The sequence below is a fragment of the Cebus imitator genome, unplaced genomic scaffold (genome assembly GCF_001604975.1).
Source record: "Cebus imitator isolate Cc_AM_T3 unplaced genomic scaffold, Cebus_imitator-1.0 Scaffold332, whole genome shotgun sequence".
Lineage (NCBI taxonomy): Eukaryota > Metazoa > Chordata > Mammalia > Primates > Cebidae > Cebus > Cebus imitator.
In genome coordinates, this window is record NW_016107647.1 from 835,681 (window position 1) to 857,601 (window position 21,921).

General features: G+C 53.1%; 1 protein-coding gene across 2 annotated transcripts in view; it reads right to left on the reverse strand.

Annotated features, from left to right (window-relative positions):
* The window catches only part of WNT7A (Wnt family member 7A), a 62,953-nt gene extending 42,270 nt beyond the window's left edge, over positions 1-20,683 (reverse strand). Inside the window, exons 1-2 of one of the 2 annotated variants that reach the window (XM_037730130.1) lie at positions 20,613-20,683; positions 15,235-15,461 (exon numbers count right to left, since the gene is read on the reverse strand). In XM_037730130.1, coding sequence (XP_037586058.1) covers positions 15,235-15,331 — 97 coding nt within the window. In that variant the 5' untranslated portion in view covers positions 15,332-15,461; positions 20,613-20,683. Of the gene's footprint in view, positions 1-15,234; positions 15,462-20,001; positions 20,376-20,612 lie in introns of those variants that run through there. The other variant, XM_017505033.1, reaches the window with a different exon arrangement.
* Between the last annotated feature and the right edge of the window lie 1,238 nt (positions 20,684-21,921).

Below are 21,921 nucleotides of genomic sequence, written 5' to 3' on the forward strand. Positions count from 1 at the left end.
TGGCTTCTCTCTGGTGGGGGGAGCAGATGGCACAGGAGGAGGCTGCCCGCCCAAGACTCCTGTGGTAATTTTGTGTGCCCTCTGCTCTACAGCCCAGTGGTGACCGTCCCTGGGTCTCTGTCTCTGGAGCAGTGCACAATCGTGCAGATGGCAAGAGACGGACAGCTAACTGCAGAAGGCTTCCACCTCCATCCCACCCCCAAGGCGGGGAAGGCCAGCTCTACCCTGGGGCGCATTTCACTTCCCTGAGCTCCAGAGGGAGAGCTTTCTCCCCCACAGCCCAGAGTGAGGTCTCATCAAGTGCGGTGGCCTTCCCTCCCCGCCAAGCTGGGCTTCCTCAGCACTCACTGCCCTGAGAAGTGAAGGCTGTAGTCAAGGGGTGGATGAAGGGCAGTCATTCTTGGCTTCAGAGCTCTCAGGGATCCAGATACAGGCTGGTAAAGTCCAATCCTTCCGGACGCAAAATAGTCGCTTTTGACTCTTGCTATTAACTTTAACATTGCCCTTACCCACCCACATTAGACTGGGATGGTCCAAGCCCACTCCAGCCCACACTGACCATGGAGGAAACTGTCCTGGGCATCCAGCTGGCTATGTGACTAACGTCAGGCCTGTTATCCTCTTTGACCCTTCGTTGCTTCCTCTGTGAAATGGGTGCAATATCATAGCACTATGTGTCTGAGTGAACCGAATCACGACCTGGGGTGCTGAGTGGTGCTGAGCACAGTGCCCCGCGTGTAGTGAGTGCTTGGGAAACATCAGCCGTTGTGTTGTAGTTTTGATGTTGTTGCTATCACCGCGTCCCATTTCACAATGTCCTGACGGTCGTGACAGCCTCCGGCAGAGGCAAGTGTGTGAGGCTGATCCAGTGTCTGCCTGCCCAGCCAAGTTTCAGGTTTACAAGACGACAGGGATCATATCTGTCACTCCCACTGTCTCCAACATCCTCCAAAATGTGTGAGGGGTGAGACAGACCTGAGTCCCAATTTCAACCCTGCCAAAAGCTGTGTGACCTTGGGCAAGTCACTTAACCTCTCTGAGCCTCCATCTCCTCATCTGTTATTAGCAGCTACCCTGTAGAAAGAGGTAGACATCACCCGGCACCTAGCAGGTACTTAAACAAATAGTATTGAGCATTATAATTATAATAATTGATGAAATTACAGGCGCCACTGGGAGGAACTTGCCCTGCATCTGTTTTACACATGGCCCTTATTGCTCCCCGCCATTTTAGACTTATCTGCTGATTATCTGTTCCCCTTGCCAGCCCTACCACCATGTCCCCTGCCCCTCTAGGATATAATTCCTTTGAAGATAAGCACTTTGTCATGTCCCTTGCCGTGTCCTCAGGGCCTGGCACACAGTAGGTACCCAGGAAATAGCAGTGGAATAAATAAATGAATGAAAGAAAGCTCTGACTTGGTCACCACGGACTGTGTGCCTTCAACCACATGGTCTTTAATGGCTGCTTAGTGTTCGCCAGGCTCCATGCTCAGCACTTTAGAAGATGCCCATCCATTCCCCAGGAAAACCACCCTCAGGGGAGGTAATAACAGCCTCTCCATTTTGCAGATGAGGAAACTGAGGCTCCAAGAGGCTCTAACAGGCAGATGTGGAGCCTGCGATAAACCCCAGCCCCTTACAGCCCATCTCCTAGCCCCTTCATCAAAACAAGACTGCCCCAGGGCATCAGCACAGAGTTAGCCAGACACTTGGGTTTGTTTTTTTTTTTTAGGAAGATGGGAAAGAGTGGAGAGAAGGTAACATTTGTTGGGCACCTACTAGGTTTCAGACCCAGGCTTGGCCCACTGTGCCGTGTTTTCAACATTCCCCAGTATAGACATCATTCCCCATGGTATTACACTTGAGGAAATGGAGGCTCTGAGTTAGAGTGATTTGCTGAGGTCACCCAGCTAGAAACAGGCCAGAGCTGGGATTCAAGGCCCAAGTTGGGCAGTATCCTTCCTCAGCCCCACCCCAGCTCCCTTCCTGGCCCATCAGTGCACGGAAACCCCATGGTTAGAGATTCTTCTGGCTGAAGACATCAGCTCTTGTCAAAATGTACTTACTTCTAAAACGAGATGGCGTTCAGTTGTTATCAATTAAAACTTATCAATAAATAATGGATCAGAACCCTTTAAATTGGATGGCTTGCTGAGCTGAGAACAGGGCTTGATGGTAGAAAGAAAGTAGAAAAGGCTCCTGGAATCTTAAAATAAATCTCAGACTCCATCCTTGCCTGATTCCTTTACTCATCCCAGGTGAGGTGGGAGACTGAGGCTTGGGGAGGTGAGGTGACTTGCTCAGGAAGAGGCAGGATGCAAACCTGGAGGTCACCTGCTGTGCCTCCCCACTCCTGAGAGCTCCCCTGGTCCCTGGGCCTGCCCAGTGCTCCGGGAACAACCCTTCACTCAGCTGCCTGGGGCACCCCTTCATTCAGGTGGGTAATTTCCCGAATGCCATCTCATTTCTCTTAGGAGATACCTGTAAGGGTGGTTCGAAGATGCCTGTTGTATTGCTGCTGGAATGGGATGAGATCATATGTCCAACGGCATATAGTTCATAAAAAGCCGAGCAAAGACATACGAAACGTTTCTTATTCACCAGGCTCTGTTCTAAGCACTCAGTATAGATCTACAATATACTGCAACAACCCTGTGAGGTGGGGGTCGCTATTATCTCCAGTTTACGGATGTGGAAACTGAGGCCCATGTGATACAACCCGTGAGAATTCAAACTTGGACAGCCTGACCCCAGAGTTTGATCCACTCCCCTGCCTCAAGGTCTTGATAATCATTCCAGTCCTACTGACTCCAGGCCCACATTCTTGCCCAGATCATCCATGTGAGTGGACCCTGGGCTTGGCCACCACGGCTTGTGTGCCCTCTAGGATAAGACCCTCCACTCCTGGCAGTGGGGACAGCCTGCTGTGAAGGACCTGCCTCTCACTCCTGCCCAGGAGCAGAGGAAGAACCTCGTTCAAATCCTGCCCTCCCCTCTGCCTCCCTGACCAAGCTATCTGGTCCTTCACTCAGCAGATATTTCTTGAGCCTGTACTATGTGCCAGGCACTGTTCAAGGGCATGGGAATACTCAGATGAGGAGTTCAGACATGACTTTGCCTTCGTAGGACAAGTAGCAGGATCATGTCACTCCGTGGCAGCTGAGGACTTTAAAGAAGGTAACACAGGGCAGTGATGGGAGCAGGGGACATCTGGGGTGGTGACTTGAGTGGGGAGGTCATGAGGCTCTCTGGGGGCAAAGAAGGCATCAGGCCAAGGGACACCCTGAGTGATGGCCTGACATGGTGTGCTCAGCTAGTGGCGAAAGCCAGTGAGCCAGTGCAGCACCAGAGGAGGTGAGGCTGTGGACGGCTGTAAATTCTGCCAGCCCTACCTCTCCCCAGAATCTGAGAAGAGATCCCTAGAGCCACAGACACAAAGCCCGAGGGCTCCTACCGGAATGATAGCCTCCAGGAGGATGGGAGACTTGCCCAAGGTCACCAGTGACTCAGCAAGACCAGAAGCTCCTCTGGCTCCCAGAAGCCCAGGGACCTTCCCTCCTGGGATATCCCAGGTAACTTCAGCTCAGAACTCTGATAAGATGGAACTTGTCAGTCTCTCCTGTCTACTTCTCATTCACCGGGGTGCCCCAAGCAAGAACTCTGTGTCTCTGAGTCTCAGCTTCCCCATCTATGAAATGGGAACTCTTAGGAGGACACTGCCAAGTTGTGAAAATTAAATGAGACTTCTGTGGAATGAAGCCTCTATGGAGCCCTCAGAAGGTGCTCGATAAAGAACAATGAGTATTATCACTGCGATGAAAACGGGGAGCCCAGCTGACGCCCTCTGTGGTTCCAGCTCCATAACGATCCCGGCGGGTACAGAGGAAATAAACTGATGTCCAAGCCTGCCTGAAAGATTCCATTCCACCGCCCTATGCAGCCACAGTAAATGGTTTGCACCGGAATATTATCTGGGTGTATTTACGGTATCTTACTGGAAACCACAAAGTGCATTGTATTTTTTTTTTCTTTTGCTATTTAAAGCCAATGGGTCAGAGAGCAAGCAATCTGCAGTGACACAAGCTGAAATATATGATTTGGAAAATATACAGATGGAAAAATGTTGCTCTTGCCAGCCTCGTGGCATGGCAGTTCACAGCCCCTCTGGGTTCAGAATGCCACGTGGGGCTATCTTATCAAGAGGAAGTAGGGAGACTCTCAGTGAACAACTGGAAGATTTGGGGGTACAGGGAGCTGTGTCTGGGCTGAGCTTGGTAAGGTAACAGGCCCACAGCTAGGGAAACTGGGGAAGGGCGTGTGCAAGCCCCAGCCTCTATCTTTCTCTGTCCAAGGGTCTCTCTTCCCAATGAGCAAGGCCAGAGCACATTGCTGACCACTTCCCAATGGTCACCATCTGCTCCTTCCTGGCTTCGCACCTTTGCACATGCTGTTCCCTCAGCCTGCAATGGCCCTTCTTGTTCCATCTGCCTGCTGAGGGGCAGTGAATGTAGCCCAGGAGGTTTTAAAGCAGAGCCCTGGAGGCAGATAAATCTGGGTTTACGTCCTGGCTGCCTCTTCCTGGTGGTGGGACCTTGAGTGAGTTAACTCACCTCTCAAGGCCTCAATTTCCTCATTGGTAAAGTGGGAATAACAAAATATCTACCTCCCAGGGTTGCTGCGAGGATTCAATAAGCCAATGCACATGGTAAGCTCAGCCTGCACTTGGTAAGGGATCAATAAACAGTAGCTCCTATTAGATGCATTATTGGTTGGCACCATATCCATCAAGCCACGGCTCCCAAGTTCCCTACTCTGAGAGGCCTCCCAGATATCCCCTCCCTCCACTTGTGGCCCAGAACCTTGTATATCCTTATTTTGTATTGAATTGAATGATCAGTTTCTTGCTGCTAGGTTGTGGGGACCTGGATTGTTTATCTGTGAAGCTTCAATAGTTGAATGAATGAATGAATGCGCTTGTGAAAGCAAGTGTGTGTGTCTGTGTGTGTGTGTGTGCATGAGTGTGCGCACGCCTGCCTGCCTACCATATGAAAGCTGGAAAGAGAACATTATAACAAAAGACTCATCTCAAAGAATAGTGTCAGGAGAGCTAAAACCCAGGATGAACTGAGGCTTGCAAAAAAAAAAAAAAATGCAAACGAGACAAAAAGTCCTTTGTTAGCTGCATTCTAAGCAAGAATAAGGAAAGAATAGGTCTTTTGCTTGGGCAAGATGGCGCATTGTTAAGAAATGGCAGAGAGAAAGCGGAGCTGGCCCGCCCCTTGCTTCTGTCTCTCTCACTGGAAAGGTCTTCAAATCCATCCCTCCAAGCATTCACCAGCTCACCAGACATGGTGTTGCACTCTGACAGCCCTAGAAGGAAAAAAGTAATGGAGTCCTTTTTGCAAGGTGTGTGGATTCCTAGACATGGGACCCTCATCCCAGGCAGTCACCTCAGAGAGAGGAGAGAGCTGCTTAAGTGACTGTCCAAGAGAAGTGGTGACAAATTCAACAGAGGCAGAAGCCCAGAAATGCATCAGAGTTTCCCAGATTGTAGACACAGGAGGGTGGACTCCAGGGGTTGACTCCTAGGTCATTTGTGCCCATCCCTGGAAAAATTCTGGCAGGAGGGTACCAAACAGGAGGTCGTGAGCATGTGGAAAAGAATGCACCCATCCCCAGGAGCACATGGCGGGAAATCACCGTTTCTTTGCCGATGATAATGCTGGAGACATAGCAAAGTTCTGTGTGTGCAAAGAATTTGATTATCTTCCTACATCCTGTCTCTCCTCTGATTAAATCCTTCTGACAACTGCCCTCCCAAGCAAACCCCCTGAGTCTGGTCCCAAAACCCTGTGGGATGCCTGGCCCCACCTCTTTGCCCAGCCTCTTCTGCCCTCCACACCCCACACCCTGCGGTCTCGCGTGCCAAGCCGCTCTGGATCCCAGGGCTCCTGTCTGGGTCACCCCGCCAAGCCCTTCCTGCCGCCCCTCCTGCCGCCCCTCCTCTTCCCTTCCTGGGTTGTGGAGGGCCCCTACTTCAGGTGACCCCTGAAAGCAGCTCTGTGCTCATCTCCCAGTGCCTGTGTCTCTTCCACCAGATCCCCAGAGCACTCTTCAGCCTTGACTTCCCAGTTTACCCCCACCAGACAGCAAGTGCCCCAGACAGAGTCTGCACCCCAGCATTTACTGCAGAGATTCTAGTAAATTTCTGTGGGATGAAGACATGAATAAATGAGTGAACATAGAGGTGAGAGAGTCTTATCCCATGAACATTTAGCTTGCATAAATTGAACCAAATGTACCAGAAAAAAGTTAAAACATTTTAGACTTATATTGTAGATATGTACTCTTCATTCTATATACTGCATTGTATATATACATTTTATATGTATGTTCATGCTCTCCTGTACTTGTATGGAAACTCAGGTATTCTGAATTTTATGCATGATTGAAGGGACTTTCAAGGGTAATATGGATTAGAATAGATTTCACTGTCCATGGCAAAGTCAGAAGCTAAGATGTGCCTCTTCTGTACCTTTGGGGAAAGATATGGAAATTGGTAGTGGGTGAATATACTTTTTGGTAGATTTCAAGTTGATCCATAAACCATGTTCTGAGTATGGTCATTCTGTGAGGCTCTCCAGGGTGATATTCCCCAGTATGTGTTCCCCTGAAGGGCAGCTCCACTGTACAGTCAGTGAGTCCATGGATGGAAATGAGTGGACCCTGCAGATTGAGTCGGCTCAAGCTGCTATCTTGTCTACAGGACTTTTCAGAGCCTTTATGCTGGCAGGCATCCTGACTCTCCAGGAGCAGGGAGCACAATATGCTGAGTCCTCCCATTTTATTGTCCATGGAAATACCCTTTTCTCCCCAGGGCAGCTGGCAGTAGTGGAGCCCAGTACCTGGTGATTTGCTGAGAAGATCCTGGGCAGAGCTCCTCGTGAATCATGCCGTAGGGATCTTTCCTAGGCACTGACTTAGTCAACATTTTTATCCCATTTTAAGCCAATGCAGAGATGGACAGGAGAGCTAACAGAATGGTTGGTCAAACTGACATTAAAAAAATCTTGATGAATGAGACTGCCTGGCTAGAACGGATCTAAATGAAGATGTGCAGACATGAACGTGCAGTTTTGTATTTGGGCTCAGGAATGAACAGTGGTCACTCACACAACAGAGAAAACGGAGCACCTACTGTGCATGAGTTACTCCCCAGACCCAGCATTCAGAAGATAAACAAGTCCAGGACTGTCCTCAAGGGCTCAGAGCAACTGGGGCCACACGAGGTAGAAAGGAGCTGACCTGCCTGGGGGCCATGCACTTCTCCGCGTGTTCCATGAGGACCTACTGTGTGCTAGGCCCCAGGAAAGACGCAGGAGGCCTGGGGAGAAGAGGATCAGCAGATCTGGGACCCATGGAGCCTCATGATGGCAGAGAAAACAAATTTCAGATGGGTTCTCGCACAAGTAAACAAAGTCACTTCCCAAAGTGGTAAGTGCTGTAAAGACAACAGTGCATGGTGCCCTGTGGGGGAAGGGTAGAGGGTGCTGTCTCAGGCAGGATGGTCCAGGAAGATCTCCTGGAGGAGGTGGCCTTTGAGTGGAGACCTGCATATGCAGGTGAGGACGGGTTGCCCACCATCACTCAGATGCTTCTCCCAAGTGCCCTCTGCATCATCTCCTGCTGCAGAGAGGAGTTGGGGCAGAGGGCTTCTCTGGTACCTGTGGTGTCCCTACATCCGCTGAGCACCTCCACGGAGACTGTGCCCTCCATGTGCCAAGAACTAGGTCAGAGGCCCCTGCTCCCTCATAGAGCTACCTTCTGGCCAGAGAGACAGACAGACAATAGTAACAACACAGCTACAATGTATGGGGCACTCCCTGTGTGCCAAGCACAGTTCTGAGTGCAGTAGGTAACCTCATCCTCCCACCTGTAAGAACGGTGCCATCATCACTCCTGTTTGGTCAAGGCTCACTGTTGGTAAATGACCAAGCAGGAACCTTCAGGGCCGAACTACTACACAGCGCTGCACAGATAAGCAAGTCAGAGAGAATACATCCTGCAGTGACAAAGTGACATGAAGAGAGAAGCGGACAAGGACAGGCAGTGTACACTAGAGAGGGGTAACGACGGCTTCTCCGAGGGGCTGATGGGTGAGCAGAGGATGGAAAGACAGAGGGAGCGAGCCAAGCTGGCAAAGAGCATCCAGGCAGCGGGAACAGCAAGGGAAAGGCCCTGAGGCTGGAGGGACTTTGGCAGAGGTCCACAAAGGAGCAGGGGATGGTGTGCATTTTATTCTCAGAACAACAGGAAACCGCGGGAGGGTTTTACACAGCAGGATGCCACGCTCCGAGCAACACGGGAAGATGTCATGCTGGATGGCTGCGCGGGTTGCAGGGGGAAAGGGAGGACATGGGGTGCAGCTGGAGGCTGATGTCATTGTCCTGGCAACAAGTCCCTGAAGATGGCAGTTTGAATCAGGAGGTGGTGGTGAAAGTGGTAAAAACTGGACACATTGGGGGATATGTTTTGGAGGTCGAGTCAAAATGGTCAGCTTAGGTTCATAATCACCAATAAAATCTTGAGCATGGGTCCCGGGTTCCTTGAGCTTGTGTTCATGTGACATGGGCACACAGGCCTCCTGGAAGCAGGAAGGGGATGGCATCCAATTGATAATGATATGCCAGGCTCTTACATCCCGTATCATGTAATGCCACTGCCACCTAGCACGGTGGGTGTGTGACTCCCCCATTCTGTAGACTATCAGAAAGGCGAAGTACTCACTTAAAGTCATCTGCAAGGAAGGGATGGGGCTAGGATGCAAACCTGGCCATGTGACTCTGATTTCAGTGCTCACTTGGCAGCCCCACACCTGCAACAAGACAAGGGGTTCTCAGATACATGGCCGACTTGACAATCTCAACTCTGGCAGGATCCCACAAACAGAAGAATCCCTCAGGCAAGGGGGAGCTCACGACGGATTATGGCTCTGCCACAAAACCCAGCCACATGATCTTGGTCAGCCTCTGCCTGATTCTAAGCCTGCCTCCTAGGAATGAGACGGAGGTGGACACACTTTCTTTCAGGGGTGCCAAGGACCCAATGAGGTGATAGATGAGAAAGGGCTGTCTTGGCTCCTGGTCCACACTGATCCTCAGTGAAAAGATACAAGATAGAGGGAAGCCCCCCACAGCCCACTCACCCCAAGGAACCCACTCATCCCGAGGCATTGCCTGGTTTCCCTGCACTGTGACTGCAACCACACTGACCAAACCCAGTGGGAGAACCCACAACCCAACAGAAAAGTGGGCAAAAAGCACGAAGAGGTAACTCCTGGAAAAGCGAACACGCACAGCCAGAAAGAGATTTCAAGCTCATCACTTCTCAGGGAAGTGAAAATCAGGATGCTAGTGAGCTTGCCATTCTCACCCACTCACTGGGCAGACATGCAGCTGGCCAGTCCCGGTGTTGGAGCTGCGCCGCTGGCCAGCGGAGGAGGAACTTGGCACAATAGCAACTCAATCCAACCAAAATGAAGTCATTTACTTTTGGGGAAGATCTCCATATGAAATATTAACATAAATAAGCAAGGGAATGGGAAACTCAAGATTCCAGATAGGGAAAGCGTAGCCAGGGAGGGAGAGACATGAGGGTGGCTCACAGAGATGGATGACAAGTTGTGTTCGGGGTGAATTCGAGGAAGGTCACTGTATTATTTAAGAAAATAAATGGCCAGGTGCAGTGGCTCATGCCTGTAATCCCATTGCTTTGGGAGGCCAAGGCAGAATTGCTTGAAGTTGGGAATTTGAGACCAGCCTGGGCAACACAGTGAGACCCCCATCTCTACAAAACAACAGAAAAGAATTTACCAGGTGAGGTCGCCTGTGCCTATAATTCCAGTGGAAGGATTCCTGGAGCCCAGGAGGTGGAGGATGCAGTGAGCTATGATTGCACCACTGCACTACAACCTGGGTGACAGAGCAAGACCCTGCCAGGAAGGAAGGAAGAAAGGAGGGAAGGAGGGAAGGAAGGAAGGAAGGAGGGAGGGAGGGAGGGAGGGAAGGTAAGAAAGAAAGGGAGAAAGAGAGGGAGGGAGGGAGGAAGGAAAGAAGGGAAAGAAAGAAAAAAAATGTCTACAGGGAAGTGAAGGCCTTCTTAGACCCCTCAAAGGTCACACTGCACCTCAGTAGCAGTTGGTCAAACTGATGTGGGGCCACACCCCACTCAAATAATCCCTGGCATTCAAGGGTCTTCACAGCTAGCCTGCCATCTCACAGAGGGCTCCCTGAGGATCGTCTCCTGCAGCTGCAGGCCCTGCTCGCTCCCTCCTTAGCTCTCACATGACCGTGTCTTTGCCTTGTTGTTTCCTCTGCCTGGGATCCCATTCACTGACTGGTAAATTTCTCCCCACCTTCTAAGTCCCAGATCAAGGGCCATCTCCACTGTCCAGACCTCTCCTCCATCCTGAGGTCTCACTTCTGAGCGTCCACCACACCCCCTATGCCTCTCCCTAAAGCCTGGTCCATGCTGCACTCTGGTCATTCATTGCTATGGACTGAGTCAATACCTCAGAGTGTGGCTGCATCTGGAGGTAGGACCTTTAGTCTTATCATTAGGTTAAAATGAGACTGTTAGAATGGGCCCTAATCCTATATGACTCGTGTCCTTATAAAAAAGGAGACCAGGACACGAGATGCCTGGGGCACACGTACAAGGGGAAAGGCCATGTGAGAACCCACGGAGAAGGTGGTAAGCCCAAGAGAGAGGCTCCTGAGACACCTGGATCTCAGACATCCAGCCTCTCAAACTGGGCAGTACATTTCTGCTGTTTAAGCTACCTGGTCTGCAGGGCTTTGTTCTAGCAGCCCTAGCAGACTAGTATACTCGTGAGCAGTTCCTCTCCCCTGAGAGATGGTCTGGGTGGGGCTCCCAGGCTGGGCCAGAAATAGCACTGTTGCCCTTGGCCACTGTGATTAGTTTGGGAAGGGTACACAACCGAAAGTCAAGCCCCATTAGCTGGTCCAATCCGAATGAATCTTAAAACTTCTGCAGGTGCTCCCAGAGAAAGGCCAAGGCCTGGGGGCACTTGAACCTGGAAGTTGTGGCACTGGAGGTGCAAAGGCCATCATGCTGCCCCAAGAGGTGGCCCTGGGGTTGCTGGATGCCAAAACTACCTCTGATCCAGCCCATTCCAAAATTAAGCACCTTTCCCTGACACTCCAGTTCCGTAGGCATACATGAGTCCCCCTTTCACCAGAGGTGGCTTGAATTGGCGTTCAGTTTCTAGCAGGCAAGGGGGCCTTGCCTGGTACATGCCCATTGTTGCCCCTCAGCTCTATGCAGGAAACCAGAATGCTCAGAAGGGAACCAAGCATGGGACGAAGAACTTTTCCTCTTCAGTCACAGAGCTCCAGTTGGTATCATGTCCACTCTGAATACAATACTATGCTTCCCAGCTTCCCTTGCAGCTAGGTGTGGCCATGTGACTAAGTTCTGGCCAATGATATGTAAGCAGAAGTATGGGGTGGAGCTTTGGGAAATTTCTCTTTAAAGGCAGGCAATGGGTCCTGTTGTTCAAAGTCAGGACTTGATGGCCACAGCTCCAAATGCGGAAGACCACAGCCCTGATCCTCACCCCTAAAAGACAGCCCTTGTTAGTTGGTCATCCACAGAAAGTTGCAACCTGACGGGGGTGAGAGCACTAGGGAGGATCCCAGAGATCCTAAATGTGATGGTTGCTTCTCGATGTCCTGGAGCAGGACACCTGTCTACATATGAGGAAACCTAAGCTCAGGGGGTTTCAGACTGTCAGGGCTTGTCTTGACTCATATTCCTCTTCCCACTGCTACCACCCTAGAAGCCCAGGCCAGGGTGACTCCCTCCTTCCTAGTAAGCCTTTAGGTTGTCACCCTCTCTCCTATCTGGCCCTTGGTTTGTCATCCTTCCTCCCTCCTAGCTGGCCTTTAGTTTGTCACTCTCCCTCCCTACTGGCTGGTGGCTTTCAAAGCGGGTCTCCATGGCTATCACAGGCTGAGCCACCATCACCTCCTTCCTGGAAGAGTCAACCAGACTCCTGACTCCCACTGCCACCCCACCCTGCAGTTCATGCTTTTTCTAGCAGCCAGAGTGATGCTGCTAAATCCAAAGTTGGATGCTGTCCTTCCCTTACTGTCGCCCCTTCAGGAGGTCTCCATTCCTATGAAGGGAAATCCAGACGCCTGCCCTGGCCGGAGGGACGTTGCACCATCCACCTCCTGGCTCCCTAAGCCTTCCCCTTTAGCCTCCCTCACTCCACTTCAGCCACCCCAGCCCCCTTGCTGTTCCTCAAGCCACCCCCAAAGCATGTTCTACCTCAGGGCCTTTGCACCTACTGTTCCCTTTGCCTGACATGCTCTCCCCACAGACATGCCCATACCTCACCTCCCTCACAAATCCAGAGCCCTTCCCTGGCCACACACACTGGAACAGCCATCTCCATCCACAATGGACACCCAATAAGTTGGTGAATGCATGAATAAATCAACAAGTATTATAATGAATTGAACTTATACCCACTCTTTGATGAATCTTCTAAAATTCCTGTTGGGTTGAATCATATTATGTTGCCATTTTTGTGGGCCAAAAATCATTGCATAGTGACAATTCCATAAGTTCAGCCTATCCTCTGGCAGTCACTCACACACTCAAAATCCTCCAGCAGCTCCCACCCAGAAATTCAAACTTGTTACATCCATATCTGTATCTGGCTACATACCTCCTGGCTCCAGCTCCTACTTCCTTCCAGGCTCCCCAGGCCAACTGTCCTAGCATCGCTGTCCCATGGATTTTCTTGGGCACCTTTCTTTGCTGAAATTTCCCCAGCCCCCTCTGCCTGCCAAGCCCACTAGAATGCCTCTTGTCAGTGGACTCTGCTCCTCACTGGTGTGCCCTGGCAGTGTTCCTCCCCAGCCTCACTTCTACAACCCTGGCCAGCTGGGGGCTGCTCAACAGGAGGGGCTCCTTGTCCAGGCACTGCCCTGCACTGCAGCCCTCCTGCTGCACCCCGGACCTCTGTGGGGACTATTCCAATGCCAGCTGATATACTGGCTGTTCTGAGACCGAAGGTTGTACTGGAATGAACCCAGTCCTGAGAGACCCTGCCACTCACTTTTTTTGACTTTGGGTGAGGCCCTTTTGAGCCTCAGTTTCCTCATCTGTAATATCTTATATATTGGAAGCCACAGGTTGAAAACAATGCTGGAGCCCAGGCCTGGGTCCCAGGAATGGTGTGTGTGTGTGTGTGTGTGTGTGTGTGTGTGTGTGTGTGTGTGTGTGTGATGTCTGAGTAGAAGAAAGCACAAAAACCACAGGTGACAGCAAGGGAAGGCTCACAAGACGGATTTGGCAGCCTAACTGGAGTCCCAGTGTTGATGCCACTCACTATGTGACCTGAGACAGTCCCATTCTCCCTCTGGACCTCTGTTTCCACCTGATAACTGAGCCCGAGGGTTGGGAAGAGGGAGAAGCAGGGAAGATGGTGGAAGGCACAACAAAGACCCTGGAAAAGGCTTACCTGTGGAAAGGCCCTCTGCCAACTTCACCAGTGACCCAAGTGACACCAGTGACCCTGGGTATCAGTGGGTGACATTTGGGTCACTGCTTGCTGGTTTGCACCTCTGTCGATAAACTATTGGGTGGTATGGATTCGACCAGAGACCTGGCCCTCACTGGGAGTCTAGAATGCAAGTCAGTGCCCCTGCAGGACCCCATACTGAGATCCCGCCTGCAGTCCCATATGGTGTGAGTAAGAAGGCACTCACAGAATATGGGGGCAAAACCAGGCCTGCTGCAGGCTGGCTGAGGCTGTGCTTCCTTCCAAAAGGCAAGGGGAAGAAAGTGTTCATGGTAAGCATGGGGGTGGAGCCCTGCCCTCATGAGGCTGATATTGCAAACCAGTTGGGAATGGATTCAGACAGTGTGGAGTGCTTGGCTGAGGGGGTGCAGCTTTGAGGTGAGAGGGGACTTTTGATAGGTGATCAACAGGGCTCTAGAAGACAGTGTGAGGGGCACGGGGGTAAGGAAAGGAGCTAAGGCAGAATGAATGGGTGGTGTCCAGTGTGTTGTGTTTGGGAAAAAGGACAAGGCCAAGTGAGCAAGGCGAAGGGGGAAGATGGAAGCAGAGGCAGGCGGAGGTCAGCAGCAGCCAGATGAGCAGGAGGATTTCGTTCTGATGCAAGAAAGCCTCCAGAGGGGTTTAAGCAGCGCAGTGACATGATCTGATTTCCATTTCAAAAGGATGATCCTGCCTGCTGGGTGCAGAAGGGTCTGCCAGGGATGGCCGGGGGACAAAAGGGAGATGACATGAGGGAGCATGGATCAGCCTGGGAGCCCAGATGTGACAGCAGTGTGACATGAGGGGGAGGCAGTGGGGATACCCAAAGGTATCCAAGGCTGACCTTGCTTTCAGGAAGTTCACGGTGCAGAAGCGAGCCTGCGGCAGTTTCTGGTCCCCTAATGCACATGCACACAGGCCAGAAGACACACAGCGTGGCCTTCCCCCACTGACCAGGGCCTCCTGGAGACCAGCATTGCTCTCTCTGTCACCTTTTCTATGGACTTGTGTTATAATTGCTTCCGATGTCAAATGTGTGTCTCAAAACTCCGTGTGTATGTGTGTGTCTGCAGGCACTATTCCCATAAGACAATTGCAGAGTAAAAGTCCATAGGAGTCCAGCGAATCACGCCACAGGACTGTGCAGGCTGGGTAGCAGTAGGGAGTGGTGGGGACTGCGGCAGTGAATGGGTTGCCTATTCACTGCTACAACTAAAGGGAGCTGTGTTCTCAGTTTCAGTACTTTGCAACCATGCGGGTACACATGTAAATTATGAGTAGATCTGTCCACTTTTCAAAAGAAGCCAGAAATTCCTATTTTTTAGGTGTAACAACAAGTTTTAAAGTTTGGGCTTCAATTCAAAACACAACATTAGCACTGTGTGTATCAGAGGTTAGCATTCGGGTCACTGGTTGCCGGTTTGCACCTCTGTCAATAAACAGTTGGGCGGGTATGGATTCAACCAGAGACCTGACCCCCATTGCGAGTCCTGAATGCAAGTGAATGCACTTGCAGGACCCCATACTGAAGGGCATTCTAGCAGGGGTAGGTGAGGGAGTTCCAGAAGATACCCGAGGGTATTCTGGTCTCCCTATGGTCTGTAAGACTCTGCTGGGGTGTTTGGGTGAGCACATACCCACTTTGAGCTCCTTCCCGAAGACGGTGCGCTCCCCCAGTGCAGAGCAGTTCCAGCGGCCATTGCGGAACTGAAACTGACACTCGTCCAGGCCCATTTGTGAGCCTTCTCCTATGACGATGATGGCGTCGGGCCGGCTCTGGCAGATCGCCCGCTGTCTGGGAGCCAGGCCTGGGATCTTGTTACAGATGATGCTTGCGCCCAGAGCTACCACTGAGGAGAAGCCACTGGAGGGAGAGACACAGACAGATGGAGCGTTAGGCCAGCAAAAGGGCATGGCCTAGGGACCCTTCCTAGGTGTCCAGCCCTGGCCACCCCACTCCCCCCAGCAGTGGTCTCCCAACTTTTTTATCCTGTACCCCTAACTCACGTCCATTCGCCTAGAAACCCTACAATTTCTACATAGGCTCTTGTATCAATGCGTACACTCAATATCAATGAAACTTGATTTCCTTTGTGGAAACAAAAAAAGATGATGTATGTCACAAACATTATGTTGAGTGAGAAAGGCAAGTTGCCTTTGAGTTTATGGTAGGATGTAATTGAGATGAAGTTCAAAAACATGCAAAAGAAGCCCTGTGTTGCTAAGGAATTATCTCTTTGGCAAAATTGTAAAGGCAAGCAAGGAAATGATGACTTCAAAGTTTCATGCAGCAGGTGCCTCTGAAGGAGGGATGGGTGCACTAATGTTTGTTAAAAAATCTGTTTTTTAAATGTATATGTAACATATACTCTCAGGTATACATATGCTTTATTATTGAAAATACCTTAAAAAGTAATTGTAAGTAGAAGTCCTGGCATTTTCTTCCTGCTGCCAATGGAGTACGTGCATCCCGCTCTGGGCACCACTGGCTTAAAGGATGTGTGTGACTATTACGAGGGGAATTCTTATCTTCCTCAACTCACTCACTGATATATATGGGATATCCATCATATGGCAGGTACCATGCTGGCAGACAGCTGTGCACCTGACGGGCAAGACCCTGCCCTCAAGGAACTAGGGAGGGTGACAACACAGGTGTTAAAAATGAATAAAACAGGCCATCTCTGACAATGATATGCACTATGAAGAAAGTAAAGGAAGATGGTGGGATGGCAACTAGAGTGTGGGGGTGGTGAGGGAAGTGGGGGCCACTTTAGCTGAGGTGATCAAGGAGGATTTCCTTGAGAAGGTGACATTGGAACAGAGATCTGAATGGCCAGAAGGCAGCTGTGGGAAGATCTGGAGAAGTGTATTCTGTGCAGAGGGAACAGAAAATGCAAAGTTTTAGGAGGGAGACAAGCTTGGGATCTTCAAGGAATAGAAGCTGATGCAAAACTGGGGCTTGAGAAACAGGGAGAACCTGAGGAGGGGAGATGGCTGAGGGCTGGCATTTTCTGAGGGCATCAGGCAGGATCAGGAAGCACTGAAGAGTGTAAGCAGGACATTAACATGACCTGGTGGTCCCCGCTCCATGTAGGAAAGGCCTGTGCAGTGCCAGGGCAGGAGCAGAGGGACCAGGCAGGCTAAGGGTGGTGGTGGCTTGGCCTGGTGGCAGTGTTACAGCTGCAGGTAGAGCCACTGGGCAAGTGCCTTGTCCTGGGGCTCAGCTGTGGGCAGTTGTTCTGGAATTGCAATTTGTTACAGTGAGGTTCTGTATCAATAACTTCCGGAGGTGAAGTAGACCCACACCCTCCAAGCACACAGCTGACCAGTCCTGCCCTGTTTCCCTAGGTTCCACCAATGTGCCAGCCTTCTCCCTGCAGTAGGCGCTCCGTCCTTGCTGGCTCCTCTCTCTGGAAGAGCTCTCACCCCTGATCTTCACAAGCTTGGCTTCTTGCTGTTATTCACATGACCTCAAGGGTCACCTCCCTGCCCAGCCCAGCTAAGGGAGCCTCCCTCACCTCCCTACCCCTAATAACTTTCCATCACAATCTCTGTTTTGTTTACTGGACATTCTTGATTACTCATGGTCTACTGAAATGTTTTCATGTATGTGTTTGCTTTTAATTTGCATGCTCACTTGATCACTTGTCTTCCTCCTGAGAGGATGAGCTCCTTGAGGGCAGGGAGGCTGTCTGCTGGTTCACTAAATGACGACTGAAAAAATGGATTGTGGCACTTCAAAGATGTGGCTCTGGGTGAGTACCTGCTACATGGCAGGTGCCCCCAAATATGCATGAAATGCATCAGTAAACTTGAGCAGTGTCCCTACTATGTGCCAAGGCAGTATGCTGGGTGCTGCCACAAGCAGCAGCTCATGTGACCTTTCCACACAGCTCTGTGGAGCAGCAATCATCACACACATTTCACATATCCGAAAATTGAGGCTCACAGAGGTTGGGACCTGGAGGAAGGTCCTCAGCTAGCAGGTGTTGGAGGTGGGAGAGCCTGGCTTTGCATCTGCATCTCAGCCCTAAACCAGAGTCTAACACACACTAGAATGCTGGGAATGTCTGGAGAAGAAGCAGCATGAGAAGATTAAGTGGAGATGTTTTGGCATCATTTGTCAAGAGGACCCTCTGAGCACCGAGCTGGCCACCAGGGCATTTCTACACCAGCAGAGAGTGGACACATTGGCACACTGGGGCCAAAAATCCATAGGTGTAATAGACTAGTCCCTAAGGCTCTGGCCTAGGTTCCCATCTAAGCTTCCCTCACTTACCAGCTGTGCCATCTTAGGCAAGCTTCCTGCCTTTTCTGCACTTCAGTTTTTCCACGGCTAAATTAGGGTATTGATAACTAGTCCCACCTCATTGGCTGCTGTGAAAACCAAATGTGCTAGAACATGGAAAGTGCTTAGAAGGTGCCAGGCACATAGTGAGTGCCCCATCAATGCGGTAGTGGTGTTGTAATTATCATTATTCTTACTGAATCTGATTGTTGTAATAGGCTAGTGCTGGAGTCACCTGAACTATCCGAGTAAAGTAAAAATACCACAGATGCCCCACCATCAGCCAGAAGCAGGTAGAATCCAGTCACATCTTGGGAACTGGAAAAACCCTTTTAGGGACGTTCAGGCGTCAACCCTCATGCCCACTTTACAGATGAGTAACCCGAGGAGCAGGGAGCAGCAGTTCCTGACCCCGTCATCTGCAACTCCCACCTCCCCGACCTGGACCTGTCCCCACCCCAGAGGGCAGCTTGGGGCGGAAGGCCAGCGCCCTGCAGGACTCCCTCCCTTACTCCCTCCCTCCCGGGCAGCAGGGCCCCCGCAGGGCCAATCCGGGGAGGCCGTGGCGCTGGTGGGAGGGCGGCCCGAGGGCGGGCGGGGCGGCCAGGGGAGGTTATTTTCTGCTGTTTTCCCTTTCTCTCTTCCCCGCCACCCGGATCCCTCCTCCCCGTTTCTAATTAAAAAGGAGATAAAGCCGCACGCGGCCCGAGCCAATCGGCCCGACAGGCTTCCTGGATGTGCGCGGGGCGGCGGGGCGCGGGCCAAGATGAAGATTAAAGCAGGGGAAAAAAGAAAAGCCACACAGACGCGGGCGAATCAATAACACTTAAAAAACACTCCGGCAGGCTGGCAGTGCGCGAGCCCCGCAGCCGCCTCTCCGCCGCTGGTCCGACTGGCGGACCCTGGTCGGCTCCGCACGCACCTGCTAGCCGCCGCGGCCCGACAGCTTGCGAAATCCCCGCTCCAGAGACGCGGACTGGGAAGCGAAGGGGGAGAGATGGTGGGGGTAGCAGTGACAAAACACAAAGGATCTGCCACACACACCCCCTCGCCGCAGCCTTGCAGTCCACACTTCCCCAAAAGGAGCGGTAGCGGGTTCACCGCTGGGGGCTGGAGGGGCAGGGTGCGTGAGACCTACCAAGCGAGCCCTTCGGCGCCAGGACCTCTATCCATGCCTAGACGCCCCCAACCCCCACCGCTCCGAGCCTCACACCCATTATGTCTTAAATACAAAGGGTGACCGGCTTTGCACAAGCAGCCCCAGGACGGGTCCCGAGCTGCCCCCTCCCACCTTCCAGCCAGAGCGCCCCTGTGCCCCACCTCCACAGAAACGCTGGGTGAAGCCGGGGGGCTGCTCGAGCGCCCGGCCGCCTAGGCTGCCCAGTTCCAGGAGGCGGGGTGTCCCGCCTCTCTCTAGCGCTTGTCTCCCTGGGTGTCTCGGGCCGCCTCTCGTCCCACCTTTGTGTTTGTTGGGGGGTGGGACGTGCTGTCCCCTTGGCCCGGGAAGGGGCCCTGGAAGTCTAAGGGTCCCTGGAAATTGGGTAGTGCCAAGGCTCCGAGCGGCGGTTTCTGTTTTTGTCAGCGAATGTCCTTTCCGAGGGTACCTGTTCCCTGTTTGCACGGACCGGCCCCGCCTGCCACCTGGGGACTGCCCAGTCTCTAGAGCGGCTGTGTCCGCGCCTCCGGAGAGAGTTCCTCACGGACTTCAGGGACTGAGCTCCCTGAGAGCGGCTGTGGTCCTGGCTTGGTGTTCCTGCTGGACCTGCTGCCCCTGTGAGCGGGTCCGAAGGGTAGCCGGGATGGGCTGAACCTTTGTAGCAGCTAGCCCTCCCCAGAGTCCCTCAGGCTGGAGCGTCCCTACCGGCTGTCTCTGGTCCTGGGTGATTCCAGACTCAGACGTCCTCAGGATGGCCAGTCCCCCTGCCTATATCTCCTGGGGCGTTCGCCTGCTGGGGGCCTTTGTGCGCCCACCGCTCCCACACCGCGCCCACCCCGCCTCTAGGAGAAGCTGTGGAAGTTGTGGCCCGCAGAGGCTCGCAGGCTGCACACCTCCCTCCCTGGGCCGTGCCAACTTTGCCGAGACACGCGCGGAAAGGGCGCAGGCAGCCCTTACCCGATCCGGAGGTAGACCATGCCCAGGCTGAGAAAGAGGTGGCCCAGGCAGCGCCGCGCTTTCCGGTTCATAGTCCCTGCTGGCCGCCGGGGCCGCGGGCCGGGCTGTGCTGATCCCGCGGGCCGGCCCCGGCTGGGCAATCAACATAGCCCGCCCGGGAGGCGCGGGCCGAAGGGTCCTCGGGGCTGTCTGTCTGTGCGACCGTCCGCGCGCTCGGCGCCTGAGCCTCGCCAGGAGCGCGGGAGCCACGGAGCGGGAGGAGGGAGGGAGGAGCGAGCGCGGCGTGGGGCGACGCCGGGCTGCGCGCTAGCGACCGGTGCAAGTGTGTGAGACGCGGGGAGTGCGGGGGCGCTGCTACCTCCCGCCCCCGCCCCACCCTCCTTTCCCCTGTCCCTCCCCCGCCCCCTCCCCCGCCCGCCTCCCTGGAGCGCCCGCCCTGCACCCCTGCGCCCGCAGGACGGGACCGCCTGCACCAGGTGCGCGCTCATGCCTTTCTATGCGCGCTCCCGGGGGCCCCCCCTCCCTGATCCGAGGTGCATGTGGGAGGCCGGGGAGCACAGCCCAGTTGGAGGCGGTAGGAGCCCTCTCGCCTCCACCCGTCACTAACTCACAGGTTGCGGGACGAGTGGGCGTCCAGAGGCTGCCCTCGGGTGGAGGGGACCAGACTCGGCCGAGAGCCCTAGTGCCTTGGTCTGCCCTCCCGCTACCTGAAGCCCGGAACAGGGAGTTGGGGCTGACAGGACACACCCGTTCCCCAACCCCAGCTTCAGGGGAGGGCACCCCCTTTTGCAGAGCGACGGGAGGACAGGATAACTGGCTCAGTGTATTTCTTCTTTACCCCCACCTATCGAGGGTGGCGGCAAGGGTGTTGCCCAGGTTAGGCAGTGTCCTCTGGAATCCTGCTGTTAGCTGACCGACGGAGTCAGGCTGAGGCCCAATGGCCTCGCGCTGAACAGCTGTGGGGCGCCTGAGCCGCTGAGTGTGAGGGGCGCAACTGGCCGCTCAGAGCGCGCTCGCGGCGACACCAGGCGGACGCGGCGGGTGGTACACCTCGGCCTCGCTCCCGGGGACAGAATGCTTTGAGCGTGCTAGCCGACCGAGAGGGCTGACCCCCTTCTTTGGTGTACACCCCATTCAGTGAGCTAGGGAAGTCTAAATGTCCCTGGAAATTGGGTGTTGCCAAGACCCCGAGGGGCGGTTTATGTTTTTGTCAGTGAATGTGCTTCCCCCTGGGTACCTGTCCCGCCTGCCACCTGGGGGACTGCCCAGTCTCTAGGAGCAGCTATGCCCGTGCCTCCTGAGAGTGTTCCTTTCGGGCTCCAGGGACTGAGCGCCCTGGGAGCGGCTGTGGTCCTGGCTTGGTGTTCCTGCTGGAATTGGTGTCCTTATGCCCGGATCCCACAAACCTGGACTCAAGTTTTAGCTGAAGAAACTGAGGCTCAAGGAGTTGAAGGTGTTTGCCCAGAGTCACCAGCTGGCAAGTGGCACAGCTGGTGTGAAACAAAGTGTGTCCACCTGTAGTAACCTCCCAACCCCAGGCCTGCCTATCTTTCAAGATTGCCTTTCTAAATTACACACACACACACACACACACACACACACCCCTGAAAGCCACCATTCATGCATTCATTCACCTTCCATATTCTGTGCCAATCATGATTGTGGGCACCGTGGATACAAGGAATAAGAAAGGCAAGAGTCTTTCCTCTTGGGGCCAGGGAATGGGAGAGGGAATACTGGGTGTTGGCATGTACATTTAGATCTGAGGAGGTGGCATTTGAGCTGAGGCCTGAAGGACACAGCATCACTGGTCCAACACTGCAGGAAGGGGACCAGCAGGTGCAAAAGCTCACAGGTGGGCATGAGCCCCAGGGAGGACATGGTGGGCTGTGACAGAGAGAGAGAGAAGGCCTGGGCTTG